Consider the following 26,978-nt stretch of genomic DNA (forward strand, 5'->3'; position numbering starts at 1 on the left):
TTGAAGATGGCTGTCCCGGAAAGTTCCCTGCTCTGGGCTGTGGTTCCTCCATGCTGCCCTATGGGGGACAGAACCAAGGCCGATGCGAGCTGGTGTCCCTGGAAAACAGAGGGGCTGGGGCTGGGGCTGGGGCTGAGCCGGCCTGCTCCACCCACTGTGGGCAGCCAGGGTGAGCTGGACGCCTGGCAGGGGCCCGACGCCCTCTGCACGAGTACACGAGACAGTGAGGCAGAGAACCTCAAGGCGAGGGCTGGCTGGGAGCCCCGAACGTCACAGCCCAGACCCAAGAGCCCCGCAGCCGCGTCCCAGGTCTGTGACTCTGAGAAGCTGTCCTGGTGGCCGTTTCACCTGTGGAATCCCGTGGTTTTGCTTTTTAAATAAATGCTCACTTTCGCCAACTCCCCAGGCACAGGCCCAGGGTGAACAGGAAACACGAGAGCCGCCCTGCCAGGAAGCGTCCCCATGTGGGTACCACATCCCCCCGGTGTGACAGGTCGGTCAGGCTGGCTCCCTGGCACGCGGCAGTGGGGACCGTGCCCCGTGGGTGTCACACTGGGGTCCACACCAGGCTGGTCCACTGTGAGTTGGGAGTTGCCATAGAGACTTTATAAATATAGAGACTTTATAAATATAGAGACTTTATAAATATAACAACCAAACGTCCTCCAGGGAGCAGAAGCGTTTCTCATCCCAACCTCCACGTGGCCCTGGAGATCCCAACACCGCAGCCAAAGCCAGGTCTTCATGGAAACGTTTCTCCCGAAAGCCCCCACCGGCGAGGGCCCCCAGAACCACCGTGAGAGGCCCGCGGGGCCAGGGGCTGCCTACCTCACAGGTGTCCATGTCCTGGGACAGCTTGAGGCCCCCGCGCCCATCACAGTGGCAGGTGTAGCTGCCCGGGGAGTTCACGCAGACCTGCTCACAGCGGCCCTGCAGACACTCATCCACATCTGCCAGCCAGAGGGAAGTGGCGGTGAGCGGGGGAGGCCTCTACACTGTACGGGGCAGGATCACACCACAACTGCTCAAACCACACACAAGGTGCACTCGGGGAATTACGTGCAGATTCTAACGGGTGCAGCCTGGGGTTTGTAGGCCCCCACTGGAAAGCTAGGATTGCACCCTCGGCCTGCTCCTGCCAGGCTCTTTCTTGAAGGGAGTGAAAGTGCTACAGGTGTTCCAGGGGGACGCTCCCAACAGGCCAGACCCACTCCCGCCGCCAGGCTGGTGTGGACGGCAGGTCTAGGAAGAACAAGGCCCGGGCTGTGCAGTGAGGTGTCCCCGGGAGCACAGAGGCGCTGACAGCTGTGGTGGGAGATGGAGGTCAGTGCAGGCAGCCTGGGCCTCCCCACCCTCTCTGTCTGCCTACTCAGCCCCTGTTCCCATCACTGGGGGCATGGCCCCTCTTGGAGGCTCTGCAGCCAACAGGGTCCCCCCATGGCGGCTGAAAAGAGAGAACAGTAGAGGGAGGCTTGCTGCTCCCCATACCTTTGGGGAGAGGCCCCATCTACGCAGGTGGAGAAAGGTACGCACGTGTGTACATGCGGTGTATATGCATGTGCACGGTACGTTCGTGTGCACAAGGGGCATGGGTGTGTGCTCACGTGTGTGGGGGCATGGTGGTAGAAGAGGCCATTACCAGGCTGACAGAAACAGGGAGAAAGAGACTTTCTTTCACCAGAAGCGCCCAGTTGTTAGCAACTGCCCTGGCTCAGGCAGTGACCGGCACCCGTGTCTGGGCTTGGGCGTCAGAGGAGGAGGAGAGAACCCGAGGGTGACCGCGTGGCGTGGGTACCTCGGCAGGCCTTCTCCTGGGAGCTGTATGCAAAGCCCTTGTCACAGAGGCAGGAGTAGGAGCCGGGCAGGTTCTTGCAGCGTGCCTCCCCGCAGGCCTCCGAGTCTGCACACTCGTCTATGTCTGCAAGCAAGACCGGCCAACCTCAGCATGGCAGCATCTCAGACGGGGCCAGGGCAGGTGGCTGTAGGGGCTGGCCAGGGCACCACCCGGACATCACACCCAGGCTCTGTGGGGCCAACGCGCCCTGGCCCCAATTCCCTCCCCTCCTCCCCTGACCGGGCAGCTCCTGGGGTGTTGGGGGCATGCTTCTGATCAAGGCCCGGCTGGGAAGGCTGATTTCAGCCCAGCAGATGGAGAGCTGGGAAGGGCCTTGCTTGGTCCAGGGGTGGGGGGCGGTGGTGCACGCTGTGCTGTTCCATTTAAATGATGGTGCCACAGGATACGGGGCAGTAAAAAGCAACTCCACCAGGGGCATTTGAAACCAAAACCCCCAAAGAGAAGCATTTATAGGTTTCAATCAATTTTCACTACCGGGTTAAACCACAATCCTAAGACTTGAACATCTATGTGGGACAGACACTGTTTATGGCCAAGCGCCCTGGGGTACAAGGGCAACCCTGAAATGAAGACCTTTAGTCACCAGAGGAGAGCAAGGACAGGGGCATGGAGAAAGAGGAGGGGAGAAAGAGGAGGGGGGGAAGAAGAGGGGGAGGAGGAGGGGGAGAAGCAGAGAGGAAGAGGAGAAGGCAAGGGAGGGGGAGGGGGGAGGAGGGGAGGAGGTGGGGGAGGGGTTGAGAGTGGTGGGGGAGGAAGAGGGGGAATAAGGATGGGGGAGGAGGGGGAGGATGGGAGGAGGGGGAGGAGGCAGGGGAAAAAGAGGGGGAATGAGGAGGAAGAGGGAAGGAGAAGGAGGAAGAGGGGGAGGAAAAGGGGGACCAGGGGGAGGAGGAGAAGAAAGAGGAGGAGGAAGATGGGGAGGAGGAGGAGAGGACAGGACGCCTGTCAGTGTGGGCAGTAACTGTGAGCCCAGACTTTGCCGGGAGTGCCCGACTGGTGCAGGGACCCATGTGAGGTGCTTTAGATGTCATCTCTCAGGATTGACCGTGTCTTCACCTCTCTTTAAACCTGGGGTGCTGCTGTCTTCCAGGTCAGGGATAGAGCAGTGATGGGAGGGGCTCTGTCCTCCAGGCAAGAGGAGGAGGAGCTGAACGGCGAAATGGGTTTATGTGTTAAGATGGGAATCACGTCATCTGCACAGAGGACTAACTCCTGGGCGGTCAGGGAAGGGAACCATCAAAGTGGACACAAATAGCAGCTGCCTTTTGAAATCGGGGGACAGCGTGTGGCCCCTCCTGTCTGGTCAGATTCACTCTCCAGCTCCTGGGCCTGTTTCTCCCTGAGCAACTGTCTGTCCCATCCACGCAGTCCAGCGTCCTGGACAGCCAGCAGCAGCAGTAAGAACGATGCCAGAAATTCTCAGGGACACGCCTGGGCATGTCCAGATCCAAGGCGGGAGGGAGGAGGAAGGTGCTCCCCCTGCGAAGCCCCAGTGGCAGGAGCAGCGCCCAGGACAGCATCGGGGGTGCGCACATTCACAGTGACTTTCTGGGGTGTCCCGGGGCTCCCCAGCTCTGGCCCTGGGCCGAGGGAACCCCAGACTGAAACACGAAGGGAAATGGGGAGGGCAGGGCTGTATTTAGGGAACAGACAGAGGGAGACCAACAACAGGGTGCTTCTGGGGACGCTGGGGAGAGTGGACGGCAGCGGGGACCCTAGCCTGGAACTCTGACCCACAAGCTCACTGCACAACAGCCTGGAGCACTCCCAGGCTCTGCGAGGCTCTGGGGACGGGACGAGGCCCTGCAGCCAGCAGTGTGGCCTCTGAGTTCTGGCCCTCAGATGCCGGGTGAGTCATCCTGACGTGGTGCCGAGTAGCTCCCTGTGCTGCGGCTCGCCTGGGCTTGTGCAGTCTCTGCAGGATGCCCCATCCCGTCCGAACTACAGGAACCCAGCCAGCAGCAGCCTCTTGCAGAAGCGCAGATGTGACCAAAAATAGAAGGTGGGGAGAGGAGAGAGGCCTCACCCCAGGGCCTTACCTTGGCAGGTCCTGCCGTCAGAGGAGAGCTGGAAGCCGCTGTGGCAGGCACAGTGGAAGCTGCCCGGCTTGTTGTGGCAGATCTGGAGGCAGCCCCCATTCTCCTGGCTGCATTCATTGACATCTGGGAACAAGCACAGGCCTGAAGGGGAGCCCAAGGGTGCAAAGTCCCCGTCTAGGGCAGGGAGAGATCCCAGAGGTGCACATCCCAGCTCTGGAGCAGGGAGGGACCCCGGGGCTGGGAGGCACAGCCCAGCCCTGGAGCAGGGAGGGAGCCCAGGGGTGCACAGCCCCCATCTAGAGCAGGGAGGGTCCCCAGGGCTCGGACCTCACACCCCCCTCAGCAGCCCCAGCGTTTCAGGGTCCCTGGTCCTGGCCTTGCGTGTGGAGGTGATGATGGGAGGGCTGTGGTCTCAGCCCGGGGAGCTGCTGGCAGTCACCGGGGGATCCCCTGCTGTGGTCTCAGCCCGGGGAGCTGCTGGCAGTCACCGGGGGATCCCCTGCTGTGGTCTCAGCCCGGGGAGCTGCTGGCAGTCACAGCCACAGGGCTCAGCTCCCTGGATGCCCACGTGCTTGCAGGAAGAGGCTGTAGGCCAGGAGTGACCTCTGGGTGCCTGAGGACAGACAAGGCCAGGCCAGAGCTGGCCACTCCTGAGTGAAGCTCTCCCAGGTCACCTCTGGGGTGGGACCTGCCAAAGCGGACAGGCTGGCCTGCTGGACTCTCCACTATGGGTCTCCACCAGGCCCTGGAGCTATTCTTCCTCCAGGGTCTTCACTGATACCACAGGTCTGCACTCAAGGACGGTCAGAGGTGAAATTTCTCCCCCGCCTTTCAGTCGTGGGCGCTGAGGCACCACCTGGCGTTTCCTTTCATTCCAGCCCTGCTCCCAGAGAGGAGACCGCAGCTCCTCCCAGTTCTGGGGCTCCAGGATACCTCAGGGCTGCAGCCGCCTTGGGGCTGTCAGAGAGTAGCCTGAGGACGGCTGTGCCCGGAGTGGGAGTGAGGAGTGGGGATCAGGACAGGGTTGGAGAGGGAGGGAGACCCTGCTTTTGTCTTCAGCCTCCCGTGGCTGTGGGGGTCTTACCTCTGTCACAGAGCCGGCCCCCCCAGCCAGCTTTACACAGGCAGAAGAAGTTGCCCATGAGGTCTTGGCAGGCTTGGGTCCCCTTCTTATCACAGGGGTTGGGCGTGCACTGGTCAGGCAGGTCTGATTGGGGACACAAAGTGGAAAATCATGCTCAGCTGCCCCCCTGTCCCCGACGCAGCTGGGAGTGGGGCAGCCATGGGGCAGCCATGGTGCCTCGGGTCCAGCCCGGAGGAGCTGAGAGGCGGAGGCTGAGGCGGGTCCCAGGCACCCGAGCCCCCTGTGCTGGCCCAGGGCTGACAGAACAGGCTAGCGGGCTGGGGCCGGCTCCAGGAAAACTCAGATCAGCTGGCAGGGAGTGCCGGCAGGCCCGACGGGCGAGGTGGGAAGGGCCGAGGGCAAAGGAGCAGGAACCGCCTGGCGCGAGGCCCAGGAGCTCGGACCTCCCGGGGAGCAGGCAAACAGAACCCCCAGCTGACCTGGGGCCCTTCCAGGTGGACTCAAAACACTCTGCCTTCCGTGGCCAGCCCCAGCCCATTTCTGGTGAACTCTCCCGGCCGGGCATGGCGGACAGGACCCCGAGCCCAGGCTGCACTGCCGGAGGGGTCCTCCAGGAAGCCCCCTCTTTCTTCTTAGCCGCCCCCCTCCACGTGTCTTGACGGCTTTAGGCCAGATGTGTGCTGCCCTCTCTCAGGGCGATCACCTGGGCTGAGCTCCTGCAGGGCGAGAGGGCAGGGGGGTGGGTGGGGGCCTGAGGGCAGGAACCCGTCCCAGTGCAGCTGCTTCCCAAAGAGTCCCCCGTACCGGGAGCTGCTCACAAACGCTTCCAGGACACGGACCGAACCCACGTCCCAGAGGCAGGCAGGGAAGCCCCCGAGAGCGCGGTTACGCAAGCCTGAGCCCCAGGAAGTTGGCAGGAAGAACTACAATTACGCCCGGAGCTCAAAGAACCCTTTCACGGCCGCGGGCCGAGCAGCAGCAGCTCAGGGCTGGGCGTGGCAGTGCTCAGGGGCGCGGTCCACGCTCGGCTCCGCCCCACACGAGGACTCAGCCACGCTCAGCTTAGCCACACACGGCTCCGTGGGGAACCCTGGGTAGGGCCCCCGCTGGCTGAGAGAGGCTCCTGTCCATTGATTCCACACAAGTTCAATAAGGACCAGTCCCTGGGAAAAGCGCAGGCCGGGCCAGCAGGGCCCCAGAGCACTTGGCCAGCGCCATCCTGAGGTCAGCTCTGGTGGGGGCACATCGAGTCTTCAACGGATGGGATCTCACTGCCAGCGTGTCGCTTCCGTTCCTGAGGCTCCCAAGGTGATGCTTCCCACCAGGTCCGTGGAACGTGGCGTTTCCAACAGAGGGTCCGGGCTCGGCTGTCAGTGCAGGAGCTGCTTCCCTCCCACCTGCACTGGTTGGTGCCTGGTGCCAGGGTGAGCGGCAGGCGGGTCTGTGGTTCACGAAGCTGTGTTCCTCCAGCTCATCCAGTCACTGCGTGTGGCCAGCACAGACACAGCCCCTGTCCTCCCAGGCGGGTCCAGGCACCGAGCTCACCAGAAGCCCGGACACAAGTCCCAGACTTCTTGGGAAAGCTGCCCAACCACACTGGCTTCTTCCTGCGATGCTTCGCCGCATGCCTCAGTGTTTCCTCCACACACCTCACAGTGTTTCCTCCGTATGCCCCAGTTTCCTCCTCATGCCTCAGTTTCCTCCGTACACCCCAGTTTCTTCCTCATGCCTCAGTTTCCTCCGTACACCCCACAGTTTCCTCCGTATGCCTCATAGCGTTTCCTCCATACGCCTCAGTTTCCTCTGTACACCTCAGTTTCCTCCATACGCCTCAGTTTCCTCCATACACCTGTTTCCTCCATACGCCTCAGTTTCCTCCATACGTCTCAGTTTCCTCCATACGCCTCAGTTTCCTCCATACACCTGTTTCCTCCATATGCCTCAGTTTCCTCCATACGCCTCAGTTTCCTCCATACACCTGTTTCCTCCATATGCCTCAGTTTCCTCCATACGCCTCAGTTTCCTCCATACGCCTCAGTTTCCTCCATACGCCTCACAGTTTCCTCCGTACACCTCAGTTTCCTCCATATGCCTCAGTTTCCTCCATACGCCTCAGTTTCCTCTATACGCCTCACAGTTTCCTCCGTACACCTCAGTTTCCTCCATATACCTCAGTTTCCTCCACATGCCTGTTTCCTCCATACGCCTCAGTTTCCTCTGTACACCTCACAGTTTCCTCCATCTGCCTCAGTTTCCTCCATACGCCTCCAGTTTGCTTGTTTTGCACAAATGACTGCCAACAGAACACTTGCAGGTGTGGACAGAGCTCACGTCTCGAAGTATTTCTAAGACGCTATTTTCAGCAGGTCGCTATAAATGCCTTCTACTCTGAAGCACACAGGGGCTGGGGCTGAGGAAACAAGGACCAGGACCAGGGATTCTGCATCAGCACAGCCACCAGGAGCCGGCCGGGGCCCCATCCCTGACCCTGCCATGGCCCGGCTGTACCTGGGTGCTGTGTCCGCAGGACGTCTGGAGACGTCAATGTGATCACAGCAGGGCCTGGAAGGGGGAGGTCCGGCCTGAACTAGAGAAACGAGGGGCGCGTCCACTTCGCCACTCTGGCCTCAGATGAAGAGGCTCTGGGGGCAGGAGGGAGTCAGACACATGCAGGGCAGGCGGCCTGTGCAGGGCCCAACCTTCCGGCACCAGAACCTGACCCTCAAGAGGCCCCCACTGTGGAGGGATGCTGTGCGCTGCCACTTACAATGTTTGGTTAGAGACTAAAGTCATTTCAGAAGTGGACACCTGCCCATGTGATGTGAAGGACTGGGAACCTAGTCCTGACTTTGCCTGGAATGCCCTTTGGAAAGACCTGTGTCCCTGAGGCTGAGGACAGCGAGGCTGAGCGACAGCGAGGCTGAGGGAGAGCGAGGCTGGGGCCAGCGAGGCTGAGGGAGAGCGAGGCTGGGGGAGAGCGAGGCTGGGGGAGAGCGAGGCTGGGGACGGCGAGGCTGGGGGACGGCGAGGCTGAGGGACGGCAAGGCTGAGGAGTGAGGCTGAGGGACAGCGAGGCTGAGCGACAGCGAGGCTGAGGGAGAGCGAGGCTGAGCGACAGCGAGGGTGAGGGACAGCGAGGCTGAGCGACAGCGAGGGTGAGGGACAGCGAGGCTGAGCGACAGCGAGGCTGAGGGAGAGCGAGGCTGAGGGAGAGCGAGGCTGAGGGAGAGTGAGGCTGGGGCCAGTGAGGCTGGGGGCCAGCGAGGCTGGGGCCAGCGAGGCTGAGGGAGAGCGAGGCTGGGGGAGAGCGAGGCTGGGGGAGAGCGAGGCTGGGGACGGCGAGGCTGGGGGACGGCGAGGCTGGGGGACGGCGAGGCTGAGGAGTGAGGCTGAGGGACAGCGAGGCTGAGGGACAGCGAGGCTGAGGGACGGCGAGGCTGAGGGAGAGCGAGGCTGGGGGACGGCGAGGCTGAGGGACGGCGAGGCTGAGGGACGGCGAGGCTGAGGGAGGGCGAGGCTGAGGGACGGCGAGGCTGAGGGACGGCGAGGCTGAGGGAGGGCGAGGCTGAGGGACGGCGAGGCTGGGGACGGCGAGGCTGAGGGACGGCGAGGCTGGGGACGGCGAGGCTGAGGGACGGCGAGGCTGAGGGACGGCGAGGCTGAGGGAGGGCGAGGCTGAGGGAGGGCGAGGCTGAGGGAGGGCGAGGCTGAGGGAGGGCGAGGCTGAGGGACGGCGAGGCTGAGGACAGTGAGGCTGAGGACAGTGAGGCTGAGGACAGTGCCTGCTCCTGCCGGGTGCCCAGCTCTTAAGTGGTCCCCAGTCTCATGGCCGCCTACCCCGGGGCCTCCCCCAACTCATTTATTTCCCTGTTGGGCATGTACTGATACCTCTACGATGTGAGGACGGAACCACATCTGAGGGGTGGACACTCAGCTGGTGCCCAGCAGATGTCTGTGGAATTTCCTCCACACAGCAGGGAAACCAACAGAGACAGAAACCTCTGCAGGCCCCAGAGGGCACCCACCTCCCTGACCCCGCCCAGCTCCCTGACGGGCACCCACTTCTCTGACCCTCATCCCGCAAGCTGGGCCTAGGGAGTCGGTGGTCTGGCTGGTCATGCCCTGGGCACTGGCGCCTGCAGAGAGTTCAGGAGGTGAAGTTTATCTCAGCTCCGCCCATGACTGCATTGAAGGACAGGAGGGAGCAGCCATGGCTGTGGCTGGAATTTGAAGCCAGTGCCGGCAGCTAGGGCCTTTCCCTGGGTGGTGACAGGCAAGGACCAGGGCCCTATCCATCTGAGGGAAGGGCGAGGGGACGCTCCCTGTGGTGGGGGTGGGGATCCTGGTAGCCGGGGCTCAGTGACCGCTGCCTGGGCCACAGCCTGTGGGGACCTGACCTTCCTGGGGAAACCCATGGGCCAAAGGAGCCGAGAAATCCAAGCACCAAACGGCCGCTAGGGCAGGACGGGAGTGTTCAGCCGTGTAGAGGCCGGATGTGTCCATGGGAAAGGAAAGAAATGGAAGCAGAGGCTCTTCAGGGGCACCCGGGAACGCAGCCTACACTCTTCCCAGGCCTCCTCCCTCCGTCCACCGTGCCGCCTGGATCCTGGGACAGCCCGAGGGCCACAGGCTCCCATGCAAGGCCCGCTGGGGGCCGGCTTGTCTGGGGCTGAATTGGGACTCTGTGGGGCTATGGCTTTAATTTCACAATAACCGATAACCAGTGAACTGAAGCCAGGACAGCACCGTGAGCACCAAGTCAGAGAATTTTCACGAGGGACTGATGAACAGGAACAGGGTGCGAGGCTGCCCCAGCCGTGTCCTCCAGAGGCGCCTTCCCAGGGGAGTGTGAGGCTGCCTGCTGTGGCCCCCAAAGCACCTTCCTCACCGCCAGGTGTCTTTTGAGGCACTCAAACATCAGAGGCCCCAGCCATGTGCTCTGGAGGAGAAGCTGAGAGCCCCAGGCCACAGGCAGGGCAGCCTCTGAGGGCCGGCTCAGGGAGAGTGGCCGGAGCTTCTGGCCTGGGGCAGGTGGACCTGTTATAAACTGCATGTGTTGCCTCTGGCAGCAGCCACAGCAAGAGATTCTCTTCCTATCACACAGGGAACAAACTCAAGGATCTTGACCCTGCCCTCCTCTCCCCAGCTGGCCGCACTCGGGGATGCTGATGCCACAAAGGAAATAATAAACCGAAACAAGATAACTGTACTGGGCGGCGGGAGCAGAAATGAACATGTAGCAATCAGTCATCTTCATCCCGCAAGCAAGCGCGGCGACGCCGTGGAAAGGACGGCCTTCTTTGCTACAAATAGCCAGAAGTGAACTTGGCAAAGGAAGCACGGGGCGCAGGGGAAGAAAAGTGCTCCAAGGGACGGACAGGACGGTGCCGGGGTGAGGAAAGCACAACGCTGTTCAGACAGTCTCCAATATATGAATTGCAAGCCCAGTTAAAAATATCAAAAGGGCTTTTTTAGGTTTTTAAGACTATTTTTTAAAGTCTAGTTGTATTAAAAAATAAGCAAGATAACCAGAAAAAAGGCTGAGGAGGGCATAGGAGACCCACCCGCGTGCATGAGGCCAAGTCTAAAGCTGCGGCCACGGCCTGTGGAAAACCCGGCAGAAATCTCCCAAATACCCAACACGTGAGGATGGAGGCCAGCGAGGCACCGGGGACGCGAGGACGGAGGCAGGCGAGGCACCGGGGACGCGAGGACGGAGGCCGGCGAGGCACCGGGGACGTGAGGATGGAGGCCGGCGAGGCAACGGGGACGAGACAGACTTCAAATGTGTGGTGCTGGGGCAGGAACTGTGCCTGCAGTCTACATCCCCTCGTCTATCACGCCAAAAGAAATTACAGGCGGATCACAGATGAAAACACCTAACAGCAGATAACTGTTTTGTCATCTTGGGGAGAAGCCTAAAGCCCAGGAACTAAGAGAACATAACAAGTGTGAAAACAGAATTTAAAAGAAGAGACTGGTTTAGCAATCACTAAGATAAACCATGTGTGGCAGGATCTGCTTGTCTCCTCCGAGCGCACAGGAGCCTCCGCCTCATATGCAGACTTTGGGCCCTACGTGGCACCGGGCTACTGTGTGTGGCTGCAGGTCAGGGCGGGCTGGGCCACAAGGCAGGGCCACCCTCCCAATCCCATGTTTACACTGAGCATTTCGTCTGTCTGTGGCTCCTGGGCTGGGGTCTGTGATCCAAGTCTGGGAAGCCTAGAGACGCCCACGGACAGCTCATGGGGTTTGGGGAGTGGGACTGAGCCACCTCTGACTCCTTCTGCCGACTGGGATCTGGTTCCAAAGCCACGCCTGGGAAGAGACTCCTGCCTCTCCCAGGACGACTCTGTACTGCCACGCCTCCGTTCTCAGCGCCCACAGGGACGCACCAAGGTGGCCTTTCATCTAAAACCAGACACCGGTGTCGCCAGGGGACCACAGACCCAGTGTGAGGGGAGCTGTGTGGGTTGTGCCGCAGGTATGTTAAAATTCATACAGGACACCCAAAATAATCAATCTTATTCTATGATAATTTTAAAATAATAAAAAAGACTTGTGGCAAGCTAAAAAAATGCTTGATAACTTTACTACCAATGGCTAATTTGCAAACACCTACACATTGAGAAAAATGGGCAAAAAATATAAACAACAGTTTACGGGAAAAGAAATACACAGTTTTTAAACCTAGGAAGTATAGCTTTACTCATTAGTTAAAAAACAAAACAAAACAAAAACCTGAAATGACTGATGTCATTTCTCACCTGTTACGTTGGAAGAGATCAAAAGTTTAAAAAAGCCGTTCATTCTCCCCTGCAGGGGCGGCGGCTGAGGCCGGCTCTGGGATAATTTGGCAGTATCTGTATCCAAAGGAAACAGGAGGACTGCCTCTGCAATTCCATCCTTGGGAACGCATCCCGCAGACGCACTCAGACGTGTGGGAGGCGACAGGTGCATGAGGATGTCTCGCCAGTTTTGTTTATAACGATGGAAATTGGAAATAAACTGGACGTCAGCCAACACGCATGGGCTAAGCCCGCGTGATGGCACCAGCTGGAAATGCCAGCGTGAAGGGGAGACAGACGCGAAGAGAGGGTCTCCTGCGCCGACAGAGTCGCAGAGGCACGGGACAGACCGCGTGTGCTAAGCTGCCATGCACGTGAAGAGTGGAAGGCTGCTCACGCATATTTACATGTCTAAGCACAAGATTCTTGGAACTGTAACTACAATGGTGTCTGACTCAGAGGCGGGCACGGGCTTCCACATCACACCCTGTGAAGTATTTACATTTTGTTCCATGTGCATTTATTGCCTATTGCTAAAAACGTCAAAATTTACTTGTTTAAAAAAGAAAGTTTGGTGAAAAGGGAGCAGGCCTCAGGAAGAGACCACAGCTCCTTGAAAAACAGAACTTGGACACAGGAAGGGGAACATCACACACCGGGGCGTGTCGTGGAGTGGGGGGAGGGGGGAGGGACTGCATTAGGAGATATACCTAATGTAAATGACGAGTTAATGGGTGCAGCACACCAATATGGCACATGTATACATATGTAACAAACCTGCACATTGTGCACATGTACCCTAGAACTTAAAGTATAATGAAAATTTTTTAAAAAATAAAAAAATAAAACAAGAAAAAAAAGAGAAAGGAATCTGATAATCAAACCTAAAAAAAAAAAAAAAAAAAAAAAAAAACAGAACTATTCAGGGCCCTCCACAAACCACAGCCAAGCCTAAAGTCATCCAAAGCCACAGTGCTCCCAGGAAAGGAGGCTGACTTACTCTGCACGCAGGTGGCGAAGCCTGGGTCTTTGGCGTAGGGAGACCCATACTTTTCGATGCAGCCTGCAGGAAGAAAGGGAATGGATGTCAGTCATCCTTACGAGACCGGACGGACTGCAAAGCCTCTGCTTCTGAGAAGCTCTGGAGAGGCAGTTACTCTCCTTACCTGGGGTGCTATCATCCTCCAGAAACAATGCCGCTTAGCTTGTGTTCATACAAAACATTTTAGCCCCAACCCCGACAAACAGGAAACCGCCTCCAGCAACTCAGCGGAGCTGGGCACCCACACCTGTCAAGTGCTTAAAGCACTGCCCGCAGTTTCGAGGGGGTTCCTCCCGCCATACGGGAGAATCACCGGGAGTGTTCACTAAGTTTCCTGATAGTACTCAGAAAGCTAAACTTCATTTTCAAGTTGACCCCTGTTGGGAAACGCTGTCCTTAACTGGAAAGCCACTCTGCTTTAGAGAAAGCCCCTGCGTGCTCTCTGGCTGGCTGGACACGGCTTGACAGTGGACATCCCGCTAGGGCGGCCGGGGGAGGTGAGGCCCGGCATACGCACATCCAGGGATGGCCCGAGACGAAGACTGTGCGGAACGGTGCGGGGCCTCTCGACCTGGCCCTTCGGTGGGTTACTGTTGCTTATGCAGGTGCAGAAAGGCATGGACACACAGCGGAAGGCCTCCTGCGGCGGTGCCGTGGACAGCTGGCCATCCCCTGCTTCAGAACTCAGTCCCAGCACACCCAGGCTGGCGCCTGGACTTTCCGGGCCAGTTCCAGACCCACTGTGTGTGTTCCAGATATGGACCCGGGGAAGGACCCTTTACGAGGACATTTACTAAAATGCACTTTGCAACATTAAAAAGGAAGACCCTGGAATACATTTCTCTCCTTCTACGTGAAATGCACTCAAGGAGCTCTGAGACGGTGTCAGTCAAACAGGCTGACCCGGGGTCTCTGGGCTTCCCTTTCTTGCTGTCCTCCCTTCTCAAGTGTACACTGGGGGTCTCCGGAGGCCGCCCCGCATGCACCAGCTGCTCTGATGGCTGAGATAACGTCTGTGCATTCCTGTTCTTCAAATTAAACAGAAACACTATTCAGTGTTCTTGGTTTTAATTAAGAATACGGTAAATATCAGTCCGTACAGCCCACATGAACATGGACCCCTTTGGGGTCCTCAGTGACTTCAGAAGTGTTTAGTGCTGAGATCAGAAAACTGGAAGACAAAGTCCATTACATGTCCTGACATGGAGCTGAGCCTGGCGTCAACTCAGAGAAGGGGTTTGCAGATAACGGCATTCGCCTGAGGTTCACTAACACGGAATAAAGCTGTGGTATAAAATAAACAGAGAATCTTGTGTTTCTGACCTGCATGTTCTGGACAGTTCCACGTGCACCGTGTGATTAAGAATCTTCCTTCCAAGAGTTACGTGGTGAGGAGATGCCTCCAGCATGAAACACGTACCCCCCAACTATGCCTCTACGAAAACCAGGGTAGAGAAGTGATTGAGACTTACCTAAGTATCTCGGGTAAAAATAGTCCTGTGGAAAAAGAAAGAGAAAAGGCAAGCATTGACTGGCACGCTACGAGGGTCTCTAAGCAACATAAGCATCCGCCGGTTAATCAGAGGCTGCTCCACGGTGGCCGGAGGCCACCCCACCCAGGGAACCGAAGGGAAGTGACCCGGGAAGCTGCCGTGCTGCCGACTTGGCTCCTGCAGACGGGCGCTTACGAAGCCATTAGCACGACTGCTGTGAGACCAACAAGCAAAGGCAGGGCCATTTCCAGCTGCGTAGGAAGCACCACCCTGTGTGTCCAGCGGAGAGGCCTGTCCAGGAGAACGAGAACGCCTCCAAGTAAAACTCCAATCTTAGTTCCCTGTTGACATCAGTGTCTCTAGAACCCAAAGACCTCAGTTCCCTGTTGACACAAAGGTCTCTCAAAACCCCAAAGACCTTCCTTTTGGCACACGGGCATTGATTTGCACTCATTGTATTGGTGAAACAAAACTGGTATTGGATGAGGCATGGAGGCTGTAACGAAGGGTCTTCTCATCCATGAAAGCACGCCGACGAGGTCCACATTCGACACAAGTGAGCTGCCGAGTCCTGGAACCACCTGCCCGTCACTTGGCCAGCAGAGGCCAGCCGGAAACTTCTTCAGGATCCTTCTGCCATGGCCCAGATTCTAGGGCCACAGCCTGGTTAAAGCAGCCTCCAATCTTCAGCTTAGGGTCAACCATGCCAGCAGTTTGGCCCTGAATGCTCTAAACCAAGAGACCACAGTCATGGCAGAATAGTCCCAGCGGCCTCTCCATGCTGCGTATGAGTCAGCATTTTCACACTATTTTATGAAACCCTCACAAACAACACCCAGGAAGGTCTTTTTAATCCCATTATCAGGAACGAGGAAACCTGGCTTCAGGATGGTGTGGGATTCGCCTGGAGGCGCGAGGTTCAGGATTAGCAGGCACTGGTAGCATTTTGCAGAGTGGCGGGCAGAGGCAGTACCCAGCGCCATGTGCAACGCGCCTCTGGCTTCATGTGCTGGCTCTGCACGGCTTTTCTGCGTCCTTCCCACCTCTTTCCCACACTTGCTGGCCTCGCCACACCTTTTGTGGGAAGAGCCTGGAGGGCCCCACCCCTGCCCTGCCAACACCTTCCTGAGGCCTGCTTGGATGTGTTTTCACAAAGTTGTGTTCCAGGAGAGATTGGATGCTCTTAAAATCTTACTCCGTTAAGAGAAAGGAAGGGTCAGGGTGAGCTGGTGTTCAGCTCATGTGTCTGTTGGAGGGCGGCCGCCCTGGAGGTCAGGAGGGCTTCAGACCTGGAACACACACCCTCATATGCCTGCCCTCATTTCTCTCACTTCCAATTTTAGTCATGGCAAACTCCAGAAAAGGGGTGACCAGCAACACGAGTGAGCCCTGGTGGAGGTCTGGGGCAGCACGGGGCAGCAACAGCTTCCCCAGCTTGGAAGGAGAAGGGAAGTGATGGGGCTTTGTCTCAAAGCGGGAGGCTCTGGCTCTGAAACAAAAGACTTAGGAGAGATGCAAAAGGTGTCCTTTCAGGTTTAGGAAGCCAGGGATTGAAAACAACTAAGAACTAGTGAGCAAACGGCCTAACTATACACAAATGCTTGCATTACCACAGCTTTATAGCATGTCCTATATTTCAAAATCAAGACTAGTCATACTACTTAATGTGTAATCTGTATTAATACCAAGTTTTATTGTTGCAAAAAGGCATTATTCATGGAAAAATTATGCCAATCTCCTCTCAGTCAGCCATACCTATGGGAATGGGGTTTCTGAAACCACAGGGTTACAACTCTGGGCAGTGTATCCTAATTTGCATGCTTGATTATTTGAGGCGGTAATGGAGGCAGAAAGCATGTGTCAATTCCACCTGTGATCTAGGGGAAAGACCGTTAAATCCTGAGCAAGAGTAAAGCTTCAACAAATAAACCTAAAAACGCTACACACTCCCAAGAGAAAGAGACACTTCACGTCGCCCTTAGAACATTCTGGCCAAAGAAGTAAGACCCAGAAATGGCTTTGAGTAAAGGCACCCAGATAAGCTCCCTGACCTGCAGAACCAAACACAGAGCACTTTGTTCTCACAACCCTCCCGCCCCTGTCTGCACTACAAGTTGTTCAGGTGCATAAACCTTGGCCTGAAGCTCTGCATTCGCCGACTCTCCAGGGCAGCACCCCCAGGAGTCCCCATGGAGCAGAGGCCACCACTCAGGAGGCCGAGATTTAGAACCAGGAGCTCCTTACACAGACACTGACTCTCTTTCTTCTCGACCTAGGAAGAGCGAGACCTGTGGTAATGGGTTGGTGTGCTGGGGTTAGGTGAGGGCAACAGTGGGAAGAAGCTGGGATTCCCAGGCTGGAAATGGCGCCATTTGGCCCCTGGAAATCCTCTCCCTAGGGATCTGATTCTGTTTTATTCGAATAGCTACAGATAAAAATAAGCGAGCAAACCACTGCACTGTCAGCTGAAGCTTCAAGAGGAAAAAGACAACATCTACCTGCCTAGCATCGAGCCTGGTACTGACTGTCCCCCAGAGGCCTCAGGAGCCATCACCAAACACGTGGATGGATGACAGATGAACAGTGGACGAGTGCATGAAAGAATGGATGGGTGAATAAATGAGTGGATGGGCGGAGGGATGCATGAATGAGTAGGTGGATGGATGGATGAGTGAATGGATGAATGAGTGAACAGATGGAAGGATAGATGGATAGATGCATGTATGGACAAATGCACAGATGGATGAATGAATGGATGGATGAGTGAATGGATGGATGAGGGAATGGGTGGATAGATTAGTGAGTAGGATGGATGAGTGAGCAGACAGATGCATGGATGGATGAGTGAGTGGATGAATGAATGAATGAATGAGTCAGTGGATGAATGAGTGAATGGGAATGAATGAATGGATGAATGTGTGGATAGAGATTGATGAATGAACAAATGAATGAGTGGATGGATGAGTGCGTGGATGAAAGAGTGAATGAGTGGATGGCTGAGTAAATGAATGGAGATGGATGGATAAATGAATGAGATGATAGATGACTGAGTGGGTGAATGAATAAATGAGTAGATAGATGGGAGAGTGGATGGATGGATGGATGAATGAATAAAACAATGAGTGAATAGATGGATGAGTGGGTGGATGAAAGAGTGAATGAGTGGATGGCTGAGTAAATGAATGGAGATGGATGGATAAATGAATGAGATGATAGATGACTGAGTGGGTGAATGAATAAATGAGTAGATAGATGGGAGAGTGGATGGATGGATGGATGAATGAATAAAACAATGAGTGAATAGATGGATGAGTGGGTGGATGAATGAGTGAGTGGGTGGATGAGTGAGTGAATGGATGAAGGAATGAATGAGTGGGTAGATGAATGGATGAGTGAGTGGGTGGATGAGTGGATGGATAGATGAATGAATGAATGAATGGGTGGATGACAGAGTGGGTAGATGAATAAATGAATGAAAGAATAGGTGGGTGAATGAGTGGGTGGGCGAATAGATGAGTGAATGGGTGGATGTGTGTGTGGATAGATGAGTGAATGAATGAGTGGGTGGATGGGTGACTGGATGGATGGAGATGGATGAATAAATGAAGGAAGGAGTGAATGGATGGATGAGCAAGTGGCCGGATAGTTGAATGAATGGGTGGGTGGATGGATGGATGGATGAGCGAGCGAGTGGATGGATAGCTGAATGAACGGGTGGGTGGATGGGTGACTGGATGGATGGAGATGGATGAATAAATGAAGGAAGGAGTGGATGAGTGGACGAGTGAGTGGATAGATGAGTGAATGAATGAGTGGGTGGATGGGTGAATGAATGAATGAGTGGGTGGATGGGTGAATGAATGAATGAGTGGGTGGATGGGTGAATGAATGAATGAATGAGTGGGTGGATGGGTGGATGAGTGGATAGATGAGTGAGTGAATGAGTGCGTGGATGGGTGAGTGAATGAGTGGGTGAATAGATGAGTGAATGAGTGGGTGGATGGGTGGATGAGTGAATGAATGGGTGGATGGGTGAATGAATGAATGTGTGGATGGGTGAATGAATGCGCGGATGGGTGAATGAATGAGTGGGTGGGTGGGTGAATGAATGAGTGGGTGGGTGAATGAATAAATGAGTGGGTAGATGGGCGAGTGAATGAGTGGGTGGATGGGTAAATGAATGAATGAGTGGGTGGGTGGGTGAATGAATGAATGAGTGGGTAGATGGGTGAGTGAATGAGTGGGTGGATGGGTAAGTGAGTGGGTGGATGGGTGAATGAATGAATGAATGGGTGGATGGGTGAATAAATGAATGAGTGGGTGGATGGGTGAGTGAATGAATGAGTGGGTGGATGGGTGAATGAATGAGTGGGTGGATGGGTGAATGAATGAGTGGGCGGATGGGTGAATGAATGAGTGGGTGGATGGGTGAATGAGTGGGTGGATGGGTGAATGAGTGGGCGGATGGGTGAGTGAATGAGTGGCTGGATGGGTGGGTGAATGAATGAATGAGTGGGTGGATGGGTGAATGAATGAATGAGTGGGTGGATGAGTGAGTGAATGAGTGGGTGGATGGGTGAATGAATGAATGAGTGGCTGGATGGGTGAATTAATGAATGAGTGGGTAGATGAGTGAGTGAATGAGTGGGTGGATGGGTGAATGAATGAATGAGTGGCTGGATGGCTGAATGAATGAATGAGTGGGTGGATGGGTGAGTGAATGAGTGGCTGGATGGGTGAATGAATGAATGAGTGGGTAGATGAGTGAGTGAATGAGTGGGTGGATGGGTACATGAATGAATGAGTGGCTGGATGGCTGAATGAATGAATGAGTGGGTGGATGGGTGAGTGAATGAGTGGCTGGATGGGTGAATGAATGAGTGGGTGGATGGGTGAATGAATGAATGAGTGGGTGGATGAGTGAGTGAATGAGTGGGTGGATGGGTGAATGAATGAATGAGTGGCTGGATGGGTGAATGAATGAGTGGGTGGATGGGTGAATGAATGAGTGGGTGGGTAGGTGAATGAATGAATGAGTGGCTGGATGGGTGAATGAATGAGTGGGTGGATGGGTGAATGAATGAATGGGTGGGTGGGTGAATAAATGAATGAGTGGGTGGATGGGTGAGTGAATGAGTAGGTAGATGGGTGAATGAATGAATGAGTGGGTAGATGGGTGAATGAATGAGTGGGTAGATGGGTGAATGAATGAGTGGGTGGATGGGTGAATGAGTGGGTGGATGGATGAGTGAATGAGTGGGTGGATGGGTGAGTGAATGAGTGGGTGGATGGGTGAGTGAATGAGTGGGTGGATGGGTGAATGAATGGGTGGGTGGGTGAATGAATGAATGGGTGGATGGGTGAATGAGTGGGTGGATGGGTGAATGAATGAATGAGTGGGTAGATGGGTGAATGAATGAGAGTGGGTAGATGGGTGAATGAATGAGTGGGTGGATGGGTGAATGAATGAGTGGGTAGATGGGTGAATGAGTGGGTGGATGGGTGAATGAATGAGTGGGTGGATGGGTGAATGAATGAGTGGGTGGATGGGTGAATGAGTGGGTGGATGGGTGAATGAATGAGTGGGTGGGTGGATGGGTGAATGAATGAGTGGGTGGATGGGTGAATGAATGAATGAGTGGGTGGATGGGTGAATGAATGAGTGGGTGGATGGGTGAATGAATGAATGAGTGGGTGGATGGGTGAATGAATGAGTGGGTGGATGGGTGAATGAATGAGTGGGTGGATGGGTGAATGAATGAGTGGGTGGATGGGTGAATGAATGAGTGGGTGGATGGGTGAATGAATGAGTGGGTGGATGGGTGAATGAATGAGTAGGTAGATGGGTGAATGAATGAGTGGGTGGGCAGGTGAATGAACAAATGGGTGAGTGGGTGGGTGAATGGGTGGGTGGGTGAATGAATGGGTGGGTTGGTGAATGAATGGGTGGGTTGGTGAATGACTCGGTGGGTGGGTGAATGAGTGGGTGGATGGGTGAATGAATGAATGAGTGGCTGGATGGGTGAATGAATGAGTGGATGGGTGAATGAATGAGTGGGTGGGTAGGTGAATGAATGAGTGGGTGGATGGGTGAATGAATGAGTGGGTAGATGGGTGAGAGTGGATGGATAGGTGAATGAATGGGTGGGTGGGTGAATAAATGAATGAGTGGGTGGATGGGTGAATGAATGAGTGGGTGGATGGGTGAATGAGTGGGTGGATGGTGAATGAATGAGTGGGTGGGTGGATGGGTGAATGAATGAGTGGGTGGGTGGATGGGTGAATGAATGAATGAATGGGTGGATGGGTGAATGAATGAATGAATGGGTGGATGGGTGAATGAATGAATGGGTGGATGGGTGAATGAATGAGTGGGTGGATGGGTGAATGAATGAGTGGGTGGATGGGTGAATGAATGAGTGGGTGGATGGGTGAATGAATGAGTGGGTGGATGGGTGAATGAATGAGTGGGTGGATGGGTGAATGAGTGGGTGGATGCGTGAATGAATGAGTGGGTGGATGGGTGAATGAATGAGTGGGTGGATGGGTGAATGAATGAGTGAGTGGGTGGATGGGTGAATGAGTGGGTGGATGGGTGAATGAGAGTGGGTGGATGGGTGAATGAGTGGGTGGATGGGTGAATGAATGTGGGGTGGATGGGTGAATGAATGAGTGGGTGGATGGGTGAATGAATGAGTAGGTAGATGGGTGAATGAATGAGTGGGTGGGCAGGTGAATGAACAAATGGGTGAGTGGGTGGGTGGGTGAATGAATGGGTGGGTGGGTGAATGAATGGGTGGGTGGGTGAATGAGTGGCTGGATGGGTGAATGAATGAGTGGATGGGTGAATGAATGAGTGGGTGGGTAGGTGAATGAATGAATGAGTGGGTGGATGGGTGAATGAATGAGTGGGTAGATGGGTGAGAGTGGATGGATGGGTGAATGAATGGGTGGGTGGGTGAATAAATGAATGAGTGGGTGGATGGGTGAGTGAATGAGTGGGTGGATGGGTGAATGAATGAATGGGTGGGTGGGTGAATGAATGAGTGGGTGGATGGGTGAATGAGTGGGTGGATGGGTGAATGAGTGGGTGGATGAATGAATGAATGAGTGGGTGGGTGGGTGAATGAATGAATGAGTGAGCAGGTGCAAGGTCCTGCAGTTTTCACTCCAACAAAGCACCAAATGCTAGTTTCACTTAAATCATAGATAAGTACTTGGAAGAAAAGTCGAAATCAATGCTCCCAGTCTGTTTAATTTAATAATAGGGAAGTGTTTGTGCTATAATTCCTCAAGTTTACAAACTCCACGTGATTTTAAAATTTACATCCTTGTTATTACCTGACATCTGCCAGACCCGCACTTCCAGGTGGCAAATGTGGTGCCCACTGCATGGAGGACGCAGCCATTAGGTCTCTCGGAGGTTTGTGCACTTTGCTGTTCCTGGCAGGGACAACTCAGAGGGCAGCAGCCTCCTGGTTAGCACAGGGCCCTGTCCCCGGGTGAAGCAGGGCAGGTGCTCGGCCCGCGTTCCCGAGGCTCTGGAGCAACTGCGAGCGGCCCAGGATGGCCATGAATGCGGCCCAACATAAATTCATAAACTTTCTTAAAAGAAGAGATTTAGGCACAGACCTTCTTTTTAGCTCATCAGCTGTTAGTGTTAATTTTATGTGTGGCCCAAGACAATTCTTCTTCTTCCAATGTGGCCCACGGAAGCCAAGAGACTGGATGTCCCTGTGGGGGGTTCTGGGGCCGCCGAGGCTGGGAGCCCCGTCTGCAGAACATCCCGGTGTAAACAGTGGAGCCGGTGCCTCCTCTGACGCCTCCCTGACGGCGCCTGTTGCCTTTCGGTTTCGTAAGTATGGAGAAACAACCTGAAGCAGCTTGGAGGGAGCTGAGCCCCAGGACAGGAGCTTGGTCTGGCTGGGGTCTAACATGAGGCCCAAAATTTGCTATAAAACTATGGAAAGCGTCTGATGAGTGGATGCCACCTCCAGACCCTGGCGTCGCCTCTGCTGCCTTTGATCTGCTCAGGAGAGCAGTGGGTGCTGGCAGAACCCATGGGAATTGGTGCAGTGTCACAAAGACCCAAGTCCACCACCGCCCCTGCCCTGCCGACCACCAGACCCAGGTCTCCCTCGCTCAAAGCCACCCACAGGGCAAAGGTCAAGCATGGCAGAGAGCTGCACACGGAGTCCCCAGGATGGGTGGGCCTCGGGGACCAGGCTGTAGCCTGGCCGCCCGTGCGGCAACCCTACCAGCAGGGCACTGTGGTTCTCAAGTCCCAACCCCCAAATGACCTTTGACCTGGGGACAGGCTTCCTCACCCACAGCTGTGGTTCCGAACAAGGTGGGGTGACCTCCCCACACTGCCACAGGAATCAAGCAGGACCCAGCACGTGAACAGACCCTCCAAGGCGCTGGGGGGTTCTTCCCCTGGGCCTGCTCTGGGGCCCCTGCCTACCCGCCTGCAGCTTGGTGAGGGTATCCAGGGGTCTCTCGATCAAACCAGACCCCGGGAGGGCCCATTCACTTTTTAAAAATGGCCAAAACCTACACACGGTGATGGCACCCAACGCAGCGTGTTAAGAAGACAGGAAACACTTTTGGACGCAAAGTGCAATGAACTGGAAGCACCTCACGCAGGTAAAATCAGTTTGGAAGGTTCCAGAATACTTCCTAAATGCCTTCATCTCTGAATACACTTTAACTCCTTGGGGCCCAGCAAGGTCTCTGCCTGGTGGGGAGGGGCGGCCAGGGGACTAAGGGCACAGCCCGACCTGATGCTCACTCATCCTTGGGCCACAGTCCCCACAGAGCCGCAGTGAGGATCAGAGGTCAGTGAACGTGGACAACCCTCTGCAAACACCCAGTGTCAGTCCTGCATAAATCTTTTCGTGTGAGCGTCATCTGCATTCACACAGCAAATAGTGGTTATTTTTCAGAGTGTGCTAAGAATGCATTACTCTCTTTAGCAAATAACATCCATAAATTTTGTTTCCAAAAACCTTTATCTTACTTGACAAGTGGGCTGAGACTGCTGAGCGCAGGGACTGTTTATCAACACCATAACTTTCTCTGATATTTTCCATGGGAAACGGTCACAAGAATTCACTAACCCTTTGACCATAATGTTGTCTTCCAAGAACTCGACTTCTATGAGAAAACGCAGAGTAACACCCACAGGAACTGCCCTTGGGGAGCCTTCCTTTCTCAGCATTTGCAGAGCCTCTGAAGAGCCGCCGTCTTACAGACCCTTGGCCTGGCAGCCCGGCTCTATTCATGTTCTTCTAGCTTGGGAAGTGTAAAATCCTTGCCTTCCTTCCGAATTTGTTTCCTAAGTCTTCACACCCGCAGCAGCCTGTTGCCCCAAGCAGAGTGGAAGTGCTGACCCCACTGCCCACAGGAGGCAGCGCCCACGGCCCACGGCCCCCGGCCCAGAGGACCCCAGGCTGACCTGGAGGGAGACGAGCCCCAGGAAAGCACAGTCAGTACAGCCGGCACGCCCATCCGCACCCACGGTCAGCAGTGACAGGCGCCTCTGCCCTCCTCCAAGCTCACGCCCAGGTGCACCCTCCCTTGCTGGGAGCCCTCTTCCTGGAAGCCCATCCTGGGTGTGACTGCCAGGCCAGCTGTGGATGCAGGGAACAGCCTCTGTAGCTGACTGCACAGCTGTGCGCACCCCTCCTTGCCCCACAGCGCGGACGTGGTGCCTGAACCGGTGGGTAACTAAGCTCTTCTCACAGAAGCCCCAAGACACACATCAGCGTATCTCACAGGCTTCGTAGCAGACGAGACAGAGGAGCTCCAGTGGCTTCCAGCAGCTGCATGGCAGTAATGCTGAGACTCACTCTGCCCGTCTCTGCCCCAGACACACAGCACACTCCCGACAGCCCCCAGCAGGGTGCCCCATGGTGCACAACATTCAGCATGTGAGCGTGAACGCAGTGAAGGAACAGAGCCGCAGCCCCCACAGGCCCTGGGCCAGCGCGGGTCTCAGCGAGGAAGGCCTGCTGTCTTTCAGAGCAAGCCCCACCAAGGGCTGCCTGCTCTTAAGTGCAGAGCAGTGACTGTCTCTGGCCATTTGGCAGCATCCCTGGGGGCCCCGAGAGAAGCCAGTCAGGAAGCCACACAGCTGTCGGATTGGAGGGATGCTGGCCACAAGACACACTACAAGGAGAGCGGCCCGGGACAGCCACTGTCTGCACGTGGTGGGGAGAAGGGAGCCTGGGGAAGCGCTGACTAAAGAGAGGCCAGTCTGCGGGGGAGCAGAGGGCGGGGAAGAGGAAGGAAGAGAGCTCCTCTGTGCCCACTCCGACCCCAGTGGCATCGCTGTCCCGGGAGCAGCCTCGTGCCCACAACAGCTGCCGCGGGGAGGAAGTGGGATGTCTCACTGCAAATGCTTCGGGAAAAACAAGATGGTGTACTTTCTGATCATATAAAACAGCAAAATAAAACAGTCGTGAGCACAGGGCCAGTGATTCTGCAGTTAGAACCGTGTGGGCTTCGTCCCCACCTCCGGTGAGGGCGTCTCCTGCACACGGTATCCACGCTTCAGGTCGCACACACGTGTCTTGGACCCAAGTTCGCCTAAAGAGGTGTCGATCGCTCCAAGAAAATGTGCTAACCTTGGAGTCTGGGGCCTGGGCTTCCCTCTGAGTCTTCCCCACAAAAAACGAACTGGGACCAGTCCTTCAATAAACTACCAGCCTCTGTTCTCGGAAGCACACGAGGGGAGGACACCTGGGTCTTGCCAGCCACCACGTTCTATGATCCCAGGACAAATACGACTGCAAAGTTCGTGTTTGTTCCCGGCTTACAAAGGGGAGGTTTATTCACGGCCTCTCCAGATACAAGGGCAGCTGCTCCATGGGACGCTGGACAGCTCAGTTCCCTCGAAAGGGTGGCTGCACCATCAAGCCTGACTCAGCCCAAAGATCCAACCCGCAGGGTCCTGGCAGGGACAGCTGTGCCCTGGACGCCGGCGGGCCACTGCCGCTTCTGCACCGGGAGTCACGCCCCAGCCTCTCCCACTGGGCTCCTGGCCTGAGCTCTGCCCAGCTGGTGTAAGGACAGTAAAGCCAACCAGATGCCCTGACTGCGACCACCACTAACAGTCGCCAAGCGCGCACACAAGCACAAATCACAGACGCCCCGGCAGCTGCCTGAGGGACAGGCTTCTCCTCCAGCTTTATCCAAGTTGAGCTGGTCTTTGGCCAGATGACCGGGCCCAGGCCCCAAAGCCACCTGGGGTGCTCTGAGGATGGGTTAGACTTAAAGGTCACTTGGACTCCTCCAGTGTCCAGGACACACGTCTCCAGTGGACGGGTTACCTTCCGCGTTGTGAGGGACCGGCCAGGCCTGCAGGTGGGTGCCTTCCTCTGGCCTCACTGAGCAGCAACACTCAAGTTCAAACACAAAACCACCATTTACGGTGGAGCCACGGGCTCTGTAGCCCAGCGTGACGCACCGGCAGGCCGTGTTCATGGGACTCACACTCCGAGCCACTGACACTCACCCAGCTCCCCGCAGCTGCCCTGTGCTTTACACACCCACACCAGCACCACTGAGCCCTCACGTGGGTGCCAGTACACTCACAGTCGCCTGCACACAGAGGAGCACACAGCTGGGTCAGGGGTGCTACCACATCCTGCTCTCCCCCAGTCCTGGTGAGCGCAGGAGTTAATGACAGAGTGTGGGGCTCAAACGCCCAGGACACGCTGTAGCCCTCCACAGGCTTCTCAGCCTCTCAGGGCCTCAGTTTCCACATCTGTAAAATGGCTCAGTGACAGCTGCTACACGTTGTTATGAGGACGTAACAACTTCACACATGGAGACCCCGAGAACAGCGCTCTCGGGAAGACCCGTGTACAATTCATCTTTCAGACTAACAGACGAGCTGAGCGATGGACGAGCTGAGCAACGGATCTGAGAATGGGAGTGACCATGGTCTTCACAGGACAGTTTCATCATCTGCTGCTATTCAACTGTCCGGGTTGAAATAAACAGAAAGCCGGCCTGTCTGTAAACACTGTCATGCATTTCCCACAAGTGTAAAAAGGAAGTGAACAGTATCTTCCAGGTGTGGTGGGGACGGTCCAGGCACACCCAAAGCCCACTGCGCCTCCCTGAGAGCTCCCGTGTCCGGGCTGCCCTCATTTGGAGTGGGCAGGAATGCCAAACTGCAGCCCTCACTGATTCTGCAGGGATAGTCAACTTAGCAATTCTGAAAAGAATCAATGTTGACTCAGAGAGTGGCTTTACTATACCGTGGACAGTCGGTCCTGGATGGGAGCCGGTCCCAGCCTGGCCAAACGTTGGGCCTTTGTATGCTGAGAATCCAGCCACTGCAGTGACCGGCCCAGGCTCTCTGAGTGCTGGCTGGGTCAAGCTGTGTATTCTCCATGGAGCCCCAAGTTCCAAGGGGAGGTCATCACAAAACTGGGTCTAGCAGGTTTGTGGACAGATGTGGAGAAAATGTATTTTCTTATCATAGGCACTAACACTGGAAGGAAAAATATTTTACCTATAATTTGAAAACAGAGCCCAAGAAAATTAGTAGAACATTAACGAGGCTCAATATACTTTACTATTTCTTTTGAATATTATACTTTTAATCAACACCAGTCAGTCAGAGCAGACAGTGCCTCTGTCAGAGTGAAATGCAAAACGGATAC

At 55.6% G+C, this 26,978-nt stretch overlaps 1 protein-coding gene and 1 pseudogene across 2 annotated transcripts in view; one reads left to right on the top strand and one right to left on the bottom strand.

The window, feature by feature from the left end:
• Positions 1–26,978, bottom strand: part of GAS6 (growth arrest specific 6) — a 48,694-nt gene that overhangs the window by 15,389 nt on the left and 6,327 nt on the right. Inside the window, exons 3-8 of the mRNA XM_050767016.1 lie at positions 14,281–14,305; positions 12,767–12,829; positions 4,979–5,101; positions 3,895–4,017; positions 1,796–1,918; positions 829–950 (exon numbers count right to left, since the gene is read on the bottom strand). Of these exons, the coding sequence (XP_050622973.1) occupies positions 829–950; positions 1,796–1,918; positions 3,895–4,017; positions 4,979–5,101; positions 12,767–12,829; positions 14,281–14,305 (579 nt within the window). The remainder of the gene's footprint in view (positions 1–828; positions 951–1,795; positions 1,919–3,894; positions 4,018–4,978; positions 5,102–12,766; positions 12,830–14,280; positions 14,306–26,978) is intronic.
• On the top strand, positions 7,798–10,083 carry LOC126940847 (uncharacterized; annotated as a pseudogene). The gene is made up of 2 exons (XR_007720935.1): positions 7,798–7,876; positions 8,747–10,083. The product of XR_007720935.1 is annotated as an uncharacterized LOC126940847 (transcript).

Source organism: Macaca thibetana, chromosome 17, assembly GCF_024542745.1.
Source record: "Macaca thibetana thibetana isolate TM-01 chromosome 17, ASM2454274v1, whole genome shotgun sequence".
Lineage (NCBI taxonomy): Eukaryota > Metazoa > Chordata > Mammalia > Primates > Cercopithecidae > Macaca > Macaca thibetana.